The following is an 11560-nucleotide window of genomic DNA, read 5'->3' as shown; positions in this document are numbered from 1 at the left end:
TCCTCGAGGGGCCGCGTTCCAATATGTTTTCCAAGTTACCCTCGTTAAACACACCTGCGTGAAAAGTTTTGGTCATTTTCACATTCTGCAGGAGCTAAAACTTTTCACGCAGGTGCACTTAACGAGGGTATCTTGGAAAACATGTTGGAATGCGGCCCCAAGGACTAGAGCTTGACACCTGTGACCTTTGACCATGATATTTCCCTAATAAAGTGGCCTGTTATTAGGTACACTTGAAAATGGTGGTGTACCTAATGGATTGTCTAAGTGACGTCACAGATCAAACAGCCAATCAGAAAGTGGGGGTGAGGGCGGGTGTGGCACTTTTCATTTAAACCAGGGGTGTCGACCTCCAGTCTTCGAGGGGCCGCGTTCCAATATGTTTTCCAAGTTACCCTAATTAAACACACCTGCGTGAAAAGTTTTGGTCATTTTCACATTCTGCAGGAGCTAAAACTTTTCACGCAGGTGCACTTAACGAGGGAATCACACGGACACTCCATTAGGTACACCGCCATTTTCAAGTGTACCTAATAACAGGCCACTTTATTAGGGAAATATCATGGTCAAAGGTCACAGGTGTCAAGCTCTATTCCTCAGGGCCGCGTTCCAATATGTTTTCCAAATTACCCTCGTTAAACACACCTGCGTGAAAAGATTTTGGTCATTTTCACGTTCTGCAGGAGCTAAAACTTTTCACGCAGGTGCACTTAACGAGGGAATCACACGGACACTCCATTAGGTACACCGCCATTTTCAAGTGTACCTGATAACAGGCCACTCTATTAGGGAAATATCATGGTCAAAGGTCACAGGTGTCAAGCTCTAGTCGTCTGGGCTGCGTTCCAATATGTTTTCCAAGTTACCCTCGTTAAACACACCTGCGTGCAAAGATTTTGGTCATTTTCATGTTCTGTAGGAGCTAAAACTTTTCACGCAGGTGCACTTAATGAGGGAATCTTTGAAAACATGTTGGAATGCGGCCCGAAGGACTAGAGCTTGACACCTGTGACCTTTGACCATATTTCCCTAATAAAGTGGCCTGTTATTAGGTACACTTGAAAATGGCGTTGTACCTAATGGAGTGTCCAAGTGACGTCACAGATCAAACAGCCAATCAGAAAGTGGGGGTGAGGGCAGGTGTGGGACTTTTCACTTTCACTTAAGCTTTTTCCCTAATGAAGTGGCCTGTGATTAGGTACACCTCATGGACTCTTCAATAGGTACACTACACGAGGTAAAAAAAAAAAAAAAAAAAAAAGAATAAATAAATAAAGTGTAGCGAACGATTATGTGAACGATTCTAAAGATTCAGTTCGTACAACTGGAATGCACATCACTAGTGCATAAGAGTACAGATGGCCAAGATCTGCCGGGTCGAAATCGCTGACTGGTTAGTAACGAGGGCTCTTGCTCGGTAAGCGTTTGGATCGAGCCCTAGTGTAAGAACATACGAAGTGTCCATGAGGTGTACCTACACATATCGTCATATAAAGCAGTTAACCAAATGGCTGATTTTTATGTTTTAATTGGCGAACATAAAAACAAGGAATAAAACACCAGACAAGCTTTAACATAAATGTTTATTAATAATAATAATAATATTAAAAGTAAATTTCAAACCAGCAATCCAATGTGAAATTGCAGTAGATATATTGGATAACAATATTTAGGCGTATATATGCATACACGTTATTTAAAACTGTTATAAGTGTTATAAAATCAAGATTACCCAAAGAGAAGCATAATCTCCCCGTTGTTGCATAACGGCGCATCTCTTCATGCAATAAAGTTAGCCGTTAGCTTGGAGAAAACGCGCATAAAAGAAGTGGTGTTTCATTGAATACTTCTTTCTTTCCTTGGCAAATCGACATTCTGCCTTACATAGTTCACGTCAGGAGGGAGACGCAACACGATCACTGACTGATCCGTTGATGCACGGGAAGGAAGGCAGTTCACCCATGATCTCGTTCGCAAACGGGAAAGTCAGGACTCGTTCCCTCACTGATCTGTTCTCGCGATGAACTGGAAGGTTCACAGGTCACTCACAGGTCTTTTCGGTTGGTGAACGGAAAATGCAATTCATGGGAAGTTACGTCATTTTCTTCTTCGTTTTGTTTTACGGCAAGGTGGCACCAGCTTCAATGTGCATTACCGACACTTCCTGGTTGAAGTCATATGAACTGAAAAAAGAACGAATCACTTTAGGAAAGTATTCGTTCACTCTCGTTCACTGAAAAGATTCGTTCTTTTGCACGAATCGTTCACTCACGTGCCAACACTAAGAAGGGCACTTTTTTCTTCTGATAGACAAAAGGGCAGGGAATCATCCTTTTTATGTATAATATGTGCATGTTCCTGCTGTATCTCCCGTGAATGATAAGTAGCATCTGATATTGCCCGATGAAACCTAAGGAGATGAAACATGCATGCAAGAAGCAAGCAGGCAATCGGCAAAAAAAGCTTTATTGTGTGGATTTATATTATTATTCAAGGATAAGTGTTATGTGAAAAGCAGGATATAAAGTGACATTACCATTTGAGGTGTTGTTGTATTCTCTAATAAACACAGAATTTAAAAAAACAGGGATTGCTTACAAATGTACAGCCTTTATAAAGTATAATTATATCACAAAATCCTATGACAGCAGTACTTTTCCAAATGCCCTTGTATCACAAATAACACAGATAATGCAGATGTTTCCATCTTCTTCCCAAAAAGACACGACTTTTAGCTCGCATGGAATTGAAGCATATATGCATGTGCCATTACCACTTCACCTTGAGTATGCAACCTACAGTAATAGAATTATACTGACATTGCAAGCGGGTGAAAGACATTCGGAGAGCATTAGCTGAATCATTGCTGTTGTCCTTAGCGGTTGTAGACATCCAGTTATACAGTTTGTCGTGAAATCCGGAGACAATTGGTCGCCATAACTACACTATGCAGTGTGTGCGAGTTGTTTGCACCAAGCAGGCACTGATGCAGATATTTGGCTGAGGATGTGTTGATTGCACCATAGAACAGAATGATGCGTTGTCATTCAACACTCGGTAGGGTTGTAAAGAAGAAACATTTGGCATGCTTTGCGGTACAGTTGTCCTTTTCAATTGTGCATGAAGAAACGTCCGTTGATCCATGGCGTCATTTTCATTTTACGTTACAGTGTTTTGCGTATAAAGCAGGCTACACAGTGCTTGGGCTCCTCGCTGCCTCTTGTGTATCTTTACACGGCGATACACTGCTCACAAAATTTTGGCATATCGGGCTTTTGGGTAAAACTTCAGGATGAACCTAAAATGGACTGTCACATTTAGTGAATTGTTGAATACACAATCAACAATGTGTCAGTACTTTTCTGCACAACTTGCTGTTCTCTGACAAGGACGTAAATAGCAAAATTGATACCATCGAGCAGCTTCCTGTTTTGAGAGAATCTGCATTTAAACAGGCCCAATATCCAGATGACATCTACCATTGCTTGCTATTGTCAGTCTTCAAACAGATGTTCTCAGAGGGAAGTCGCCACTGAGCTTAGAGTGTCAGTGCCATCAACAGGTTGCGGCTGAGATAAAGAGAGACTGGAAGAGTCACAGAGAGGCATAAAAGTGGACGTTGTTGAAGAAAAAAAAAATAGCTCTTGTGATTTTTGCTTGTGTCAGAGAGCAGCAAGTTATGAAAAAAGAAACATTCCATAAGTGGGACATCCAAAATTTTAAAGGTCAAATTCAGTATACAGTGACACCATCCTAAGGGTTTGCAATTTCCTAAAATTGCCAAAAAGAAGGCTGCAAATTATTGTGCCCTTACTAAATTAAAGTTCTTCCACTCAATTCAAAATATTTGATTGGCACCAAGATGCCACGGGATGGCACCAAAGCAGTACTTTCATAAAAGATGTGACTTTGAACTGATCCTCAAAACTGTGAATTAGAGAGTTTCAGCAAATGCAAGGAGGCGTTTTTGGTGAACGCCGTCCCGTAAATTTGAGCTGGTTCACTGTAGTCCATTTTAGGAACGAAAAAGCCGATTGCCTGCAACATTTTGTGAGTCGTGTAAGTGTGTGAGCATGTGCATTGGTGTGCGTGTGTGACGGCTTTAAACTGTCCTGTCAGCCCCAGTACGCTTCCGCACAACCCTTTCTTCTTTCACCTGATCCACTGCCAGAGTCTCCAACTCTGCCTGGGGCGGCGCCAAGGGAGGGGTCTCATGGGGGATGCGGTGAGCCACCCCCACGTGAGCCCTGTACTGGCGGTCTCGAGCCGGGCTGTGACGGGGACTGGCCGTGGCCCCCGAGGCAGTGATGGGCGGGCGTTCCGAGGCAATAGGCGGTATGACGGCGGGTCGTTCTCGAACCACCTGCAGATCCGTAGACTCTCTCCCCGCCTGCAGGAAGGGCGTCGGGTCGGGCATTGCGTCCACCGTATCACGCAGGAGCAACCGCTTGCCGTCCGCGCCGAGCCGGTACACCTCGGTCAGCTCGGGGTGAAGCGGCTGGGAGAGGCTCTTCCTCATACGGCGGCGCGGGGTTTCAGGTTGTCTGTCTTTGGGCGGCGGAGGTGTGGGCTTGAAGGTGACGGGGCTGACGTTGGGGCTGGCCTCCGAGGAGCTGCCCGCCAGAAGTTTCTTCTTGGTGGCGTGAAGCTGTGACGTGAGGTAAGCGATGGTGCTGGCTCGCTGCTCCAACTCTCCGGACAGAACGGCCAGCTTGTGGCTCTTCATCTTCAGCTCCTCCAGGTACTTCTTCTCCCGCTCCTTGATGGTGTTTTCCAGCACAAAGATCATGGCGTTCTTCTGCTCCAAGTCCCTCAGCAGCTCTGTGTTCTCCTCCTCCTTCTTCTTCAGCTCTGCCTCCAGCTCCTCGCACCTCCTTTGCAGCTCTCGGCATCGCACCTCACCGCTGTCTGCACGAGCCGTAGCAATCAGTTAGGACAAGTTGGTAAGCAATACAACTGTGACACTTCAGTCTGTTTTAATCAAACACTAAATTACATATGGCTGGCGCTGAGTGGAATCCACGTTCCTCATGTATCAGGAGACTCTCTAAAACGGCATGTGTTCAAACATCAACATTGTATTGTCAAAGAGCGCAAGCCATTTTCAACGCTTAAGATTGCTCAATAATAACACCAATGTGTAGATAGATAGATGAAGAGTTGTAAAAACTAGCAACTTTGCCAAATTGTGACAGGTTTGAGCCGATATACGCTGAATTAGGTGTTTGTGGGCTGTATAACAGCACTATGATCTCATTTAGCCCAGTGAGCATTTACACTGACAACAGCCAAATACGATTTTAATTGTTTGTTAAAATGTAAAAGTATTTATAAACTATTTTTCCATGGATTAATCTCATTTCATTATTTATATTAAATAAATACATACATACATACATACATACATACATACATACATACATACATACATACATACATACATACATACATACATACATACATACATACATACATACATACATACATACATACATACATACATACATACATACATACATACATACAAAAACTTTAGTTTGAGACCAATAAAAGAAGGCCTCCTCATTTGGTTTGTTGGAAATGTTTAACCACGTAAAGAAAACAAACCAGGGGCATTTCTAAGGCGACAAGCACATCATTATGCAAGTGGACAGTTGCATGGAGACTTGTGCTGTGCGCACTCCTGTCTCACATTACACCAAGGACCTTGTTCTCTGATGACCTTTGTTGCTTTTAGAAATGGTTACACTCAAGATGCAGTAGAATGTATCAAGTACTGCTTGTATGTGTCATATTAAAAAGTGAGAAAGAATCATGAGTATTGTGTTTGTTCTGGATTTTTAAGATGAGAACTGTATATTGAGGTGAAATGATGACATGTGCCGCATGTGTTTTTAGTTGCAGTATGTTATCAGGCGCCGTGATGCTGAGCAACCGTGCATTAGGGCTGTGACACTTAATCCCATTTCCTGCACTTCAATCTGGCCCACATTGACATGATAGTGCCTCTCATGAGCAAGCCTCTTATGATACTCTAAAACACTGGACTGGCCCATCTTGTAAAGCCAACGACAACGCGTGTATAGGCTGTACACGTAGTTTAAAAAAAAAACTCGAGCTGCATTAGGCCTGCCTGGAGCTTCCCTGGCTGTTAAACAACTGTCCTGTTAGCCAGTATCAATGCTCAAGTCACATGGTGTCACGGCCATGGCAACGTGGGGGTTGGGCACTTGGCAATGAGCAGACAGATCTAATCAACAATGAGGAAAGCAATGACCCACAAAGCAATGATTCAGAGCTCGCCGCCTACATTCTATTAAGCTACACTTTCACAATTTTACAATTTTCATATAAAAAAAAAAAAAAAGGTCAGAATCAAAGAACCTTTGAAATCATGAGGGTCGAATACGAGCAATGGATGTAGCAATGGAAGAACACTCTTGGTAACAGGAGCTTACCTGAAGGATCGGAGCTTCGCACAGTGAGCTCATATGTCAGGTCTGAAAATACAAGAAGGTGATCGATCATCAGCAAGCCCACAGTCACAATTCAATCAGCAGCACAGGCACTGTTTCCACGTTCCTCAATAAATACTGCCTCCCAGGTCCCACAAATTTAGAAAACGTAATTCTTCACAAACAGTTTAAACAAGTAGCAAAAGGTGACATGCTTGCTTTTTCTGCCATTTTACTACCAGATGCACCACACACCCTCTTGAGTGTCCCCTCTGTGACAGAGCAAGAGAGTCACCTGTGCATTGCTGCTGTAACCGTCGGATCTCCGCGTGCAGCCCCTTCAAAGTGTTGGCGTGGTCCTGCTGCAGGAACAACAGGTTCTTCTGGGCGCTATGCAGCTGATTCTCCAGCGTAACGTTGGCCGATGCCATGGCTGATAACATCACAAAAAAAGAAGAAAACTAAGTTATAATGTAAACAAGGGCCATTTGAAGTGCATGAACATGATATTTCACAGCCATCTGCCTTCACTGATAGCTGACAATCCATCGAGAATAGAGGCAAAAATAGAAATGAGACAACCTAGCAACTGAAATTATCCAGGGAAGCATGGACTCATCTTCAATGTCTATCACCAAGGATAAACAAGTAATTTAAAAAGATCTTGAATGTTCTGAGTAAAATTTTGCTGCCTGGAAGAGTTGCCAATATGTGAATGAAACTCAACTTGACAAAATAATACTCTTCTTAGGTTGTTTAGTTCAGTGCACTCTTGTGCTGAATGATGACATTATGACATCACTGCATGGTCACCAAATGATAGATTGCTTTAACACATCTTAGGTCCCGTCAACTCCCATTAACATTCCTGAAAGTCAGTCACAGCTGGATCACGACAGTGGCATAAAATTCTGACAATTTTATAAATCTAATTGGTTGGTATATATAACTAGGTTATACAGGTTTTGGGAACATAGCCATCATGTATATTTCATAATCAGCTGTTGTGACTACTTTTCTAAGTCTTTGCCTGTCTAGGTACTGCAGCCAAACAAATGTACATTGAGCCTCTTTTAAACAAAACAAAATGAAAAAAACTTTAAATGGGCGCTGAACCTGGAGCACAATGATTTAAATTGTAATGGGCCTCCTGAGAGTGACATAAGCATATATGTGATACGTACTTCCCACAGCCTTGCACCCTCTGACATCACTATACAATAAATAATACAGATCATCAATGCCTGAACACATGCCTTGGACTGCATTGCTTTAAGAGGAAAACAGTGAAAAAATATATTTGCATTTGCATTGGTGAGCCAGAAAGGCTAAAGAGATGATCCATTATTGATGAGTAATGTTGAGTCCTTCCAGTAAAGCATTGCTCTCATCCCAGCCCTTTCCTAGAATAGCTCGGATTGCTTTCCGTGTTTTTTCTAAGGCATGACCTCACTTGGCACGAACACAAGACATGCCTTCACATCAAGGTGACTCGAGAGAGAGAATCATGTAGGGCAGGACAGTGAAGCTCCTTGCACGGCTGCATGTGCATAATGTGGCTCTTTCAGTGCTACTAATTGCAACATATACAGCAGAGTACGGGTTTGCCACCCCCTTTGGTGATTCTAATCAGTATAATAAAACAGAAATAGCACGCATCCAAGTAAAAGCAATGAGAGTTGCTCTGTTGCAACACCCACTTCTGTTGAATGTTCCAGATACAGCATTAATAATCAATGAACTGCAGCAGCAGGAAACATTAGCCACGAGCTAACATCCTCAGCACGGCACTCCCTCACAGTCGTAGATGATGCTCAGGCAGGACACAACGTTAGGTACCCCGAACAGAAGCTCATGAGACATGTGCTTTGATTTGATTTGCGCCATCTGAGGCATTTGGAAAAGCTCCATGTGATGCAGTGCACTTCCATGCCATTGCAAACGACAACCACCAGTATATTTGTATAGGCAGCAGAGTCATTTCAGTAAAAATAAACAAGTACAGACTCTGGAATAAATCTACAAATGAAAGTAGATTGATTGCTTGATTATGGACAAAATCATAATCACGATTATTTTGTTCAATATTGAAATCACGATTATTTACACGATTATGTTTTTGAAATTGGAACAGAATTTATTGAACATGTTTGGAACGGTATTTATTGAACATGTTTTTAAACACACTCTCCTGTTAAATATATACAAATATCTTAGAATGTACATACGTAGTAGTAAAAAGTAAACCGTTGTACTGGACTCAATCTTTTGAAAACAATAAATAAATGAAAAACAATAAGAAATTGATACCTCAGTGCAAAATAAATACTTCGATAAACAAGTAACATGGGCGTAGTGGTTGACTTGCGTATGCGCGTCTCAGAACGGAAAAAAAACAATAATCATTTTTCTTGAATTATATGAATTTTTAGATCGTCTGGAGCCAAACTTGTAATCATTATTAAAATTCAATTAATTGAGCAGCCCTAGTAGATACTGTGACTTATATAAAACGGCCATTTAACTACTTGGGTGAGGTTAAAAAAAAAAAAAGTTATATTTACTTGTTTCTTCTCGAAATGACAAGGGAGGGTCGGGGGGCTGGGCGGAAGCATAAGCTAAAACCTAGTTCACAACTCGCAATCACACAATTAAATTAAATCTTTTTGGTGCATTTATAAACTTTTAGGGGTGGAGGTTGAAATACACATTTTTAAATGTCAAAAGGTCGTCAAAAAATCAGATAACGTAAAAGTATATATCTGAAAAATCAACTTGTTGTTACTTTCCTCCAATGACAGGTGGGACATTCATTCATTTGGATCATTTCGTGACCGTGCAAGCTTACCTGATGAATGTGTCTGTACGTGTGCGTGTGTGGGGATGGTGCATACTTCGCAGCGCACTTCCACTTTCAGCACCTGCATTGCGGACAGCACCCATAGGCACGAACAAAGTGACGTTGCAGCCTGGCGGCATCACATCAACCGGGCCACGCCGTAAAGTCTTGCCATATTGAGCGACCACACAAGCATCTTGATCGGAACCAAGCTAAAAATGCTCTTGTCGCAATAGTGGTAAACAAAAGGCCGTGCCGAGTGGTACGGCTTAACCTACATTTGCATCAGATCGCTTCCTGTTGTGTTTATCAGGACATGCACCAGCGCCGCAGCTTTTCAACATTGTCTCCTTTCAGAAGATACGTCCTTGTCATGTCTACGACGACTTGGCTATAACTAAAAAGTAAACAGGTGCAAGACGCTTTGTGCATTGTGGACGTTATGTGGCGATGAGGCAAACAGGAAGGCACCCACGAGCATTTTGGACACAATATATCGCTATTGTTTATTCACTGATGAAGGGCATTTCTAAGACATAAAAGCCTTTCACAGTGAAGATAATCAGAGCTGGCAACCTGCTTGAAAGCATGCGGAACTGACAATGTACGTTCGCGTGCGCATGCTTCATTTAAACACAAGACGAAGGCGATCACGAGAGTCTTTGAATGAAAGAAGGCGTCCATAGAATGCAAGCTTAGCCGACTAGCTAACGATATAATAAAACACACCCCTCGCCTCCGTTTCATATGACGTCGTGTGCTTTCTTACCTTGCGGTGAAAACGAACCCCGGCCGTGGACAATTGGACCAAAGATACAAACTAGACAAGCCACAGCGGCTTAAGGACGTTGCACCTGGGCGAGCATGTCACTGATGCTGCCGAAAGGCGAGAGTGGGGAGGGAGGGGGGGCCGCTGTGTCCGTCTGGCCGTCTGGATCAGGTTCCTATCATCTCCCTATGCGACCGCACCAAATAAAGCGATGCATCATGGGAAACCACGAGTCACCATCTCAGCTGTAGGTATTCCGACAAAGTTTGTTATCTTATCTACCGCCACCACCACCAACAATGACAGCAACACCAGCACTTTCAGCAAATAACCCATAGAAATGTTTCTAGGGGGAATGACAATTGCATTTAACCTGATGTTGTTAGGCGTTTACGGTTTGCACTTGCCAGCGTCATTGCCATAACAACAGACTGGCACATGTTCACAAGTGATGATATGGCTCCATCTGGTGGCAGAATTGGATTTTGGAGCTAAAGCAAGTGGGACGGGTTTTTCTGACGTTTACTTCATTACGTAAGGCGTGTTTTAATATCAAGATTACGTTTCTTTATTTGCCAATTATGCGATCGTCCATACATAGCCCATTATATATAAATCAACTCCATCTTTCAAAATACTTTTTGAAATCATATTACACAGTAGCAATCTGAACTTCATCCGTCCTGTGGCGTTTGCAAGAAGGTAACCCGAGATCTCCATTCATTAAGACTAAATCAGGTTAGGGTCAAACTCAAAGTAATTGGAGGCCGTATTCCACAAAACAGCGGTTCAAGTGGCAAAAATGTACTACCAACCCAATTTATTATTATTATTATTAGTTTTTCTCAGTTACTTTGTTAAATTCCTCAGATCCGACACAACAACAATAATAATAATAATAATAATAATAATAATAATAATAATAATAATAATAATAATAATAATAATAATAATAATAATTTTACTTCCAAAGGCACAGTATTGGTCCTAGTTTTTTATTAATACATTTACATAGTACATACTTTATTTATTTATTTATTTATTTATTTATTTATTTATTTATTTATTTATTTATTTATTTATTTATCTATTTATTTACTTATTTATTATTACATTATATGTCATACTTTATACTGTGTATATTTAGACCATTTTCGTATAGGTGAAGTGTACAATTAGCAGCCAATTTGTTCACTTACATTTGGCCTTGTCTAAAGTAAATGTCACATTTTTATATCTTGCACCAATGTAACAATGAAGGAAATGGTTGCTTTAATTAAGAGTCAGACTTTTTTGTAGCGTTTTAATTGCTTTTCAAGAGGTCACAAGTTATTTGTCAACAGGATGTGGGATTGTTGTGGTTTCACAATCAAAAAAATGACTGCTGAGGGGGCTTCAAAGTGGGATTGGTGGCCCCTCCCTTGACCACCACTAGAATTGGCAGTGGTAGGAATCCATCCCAGGGGCCACTTGAAGATTAAATGCTGCAAATAAACA

The 11560-nt window shown here is 41.7% G+C and overlaps 1 protein-coding gene across 3 annotated transcripts; it reads right to left on the bottom strand.

Moving 5' to 3' along the window:
• Positions 1-2449: 2449 nt before the first annotated feature.
• ccdc92 (coiled-coil domain containing 92) lies at positions 2450-10539 on the bottom strand. Of its 3 annotated transcripts, XM_088376753.1 has the most exons (5): positions 9573-9988; positions 9304-9376; positions 6751-6888; positions 6459-6500; positions 2450-4908 (listed from the first exon to the last, which is right to left on the bottom strand). In XM_088376753.1, the coding sequence occupies exons 1-5, from the start codon at positions 9636-9638 to the stop codon at positions 4103-4105; spliced, it is 1125 nt and encodes a 374-aa protein (XP_088232879.1). In that variant the 5' UTR covers positions 9639-9988; the 3' UTR covers positions 2450-4102. The 3 variants fall into 3 exon arrangements, with proteins under 3 accessions (XP_088232879.1, XP_088232880.1, XP_088232881.1); XM_088376754.1 differs by lacking the exons at positions 9304-9376; positions 9573-9988 and adding an exon at positions 10064-10539; XM_088376755.1 differs by lacking the exon at positions 9304-9376.
• Positions 10540-11560: the final 1021 nt, after the last annotated feature.

Source organism: Syngnathus floridae, chromosome 5 (genome assembly GCF_059516105.1).
Source record: "Syngnathus floridae isolate MCC-2025c chromosome 5, RoL_Sflo_1.0, whole genome shotgun sequence".
Classification (NCBI taxonomy): domain Eukaryota; kingdom Metazoa; phylum Chordata; class Actinopteri; order Syngnathiformes; family Syngnathidae; genus Syngnathus; species Syngnathus floridae.
Note: the sequence above shows the minus strand (reverse complement) of the source record. Positions and strands in the feature narration are given on the sequence as shown.

Excerpts from the sequence above, each read along its gene's own strand:
- ccdc92 (XM_088376753.1), bottom strand. The coding sequence starts at position 9,638 with ATGTTGAAAAGCTGCGGCGCTGGTGCATGTCCTGATAAACACAACAGG. Across the intron at positions 9,377-9,572 it reads GGAAGCGATCTGATGCAAAT|GTGCTGAAAGTGGAAGTGCG; the intron begins GTAGGTTAAGCC and ends TCCGCAATGCAG. Across the intron at positions 4,909-6,458 it reads GCGAAGCTCCGATCCTTCAG|ACAGCGGTGAGGTGCGATGC; the intron begins GTAAGCTCCTGT and ends CGGCTCGTGCAG.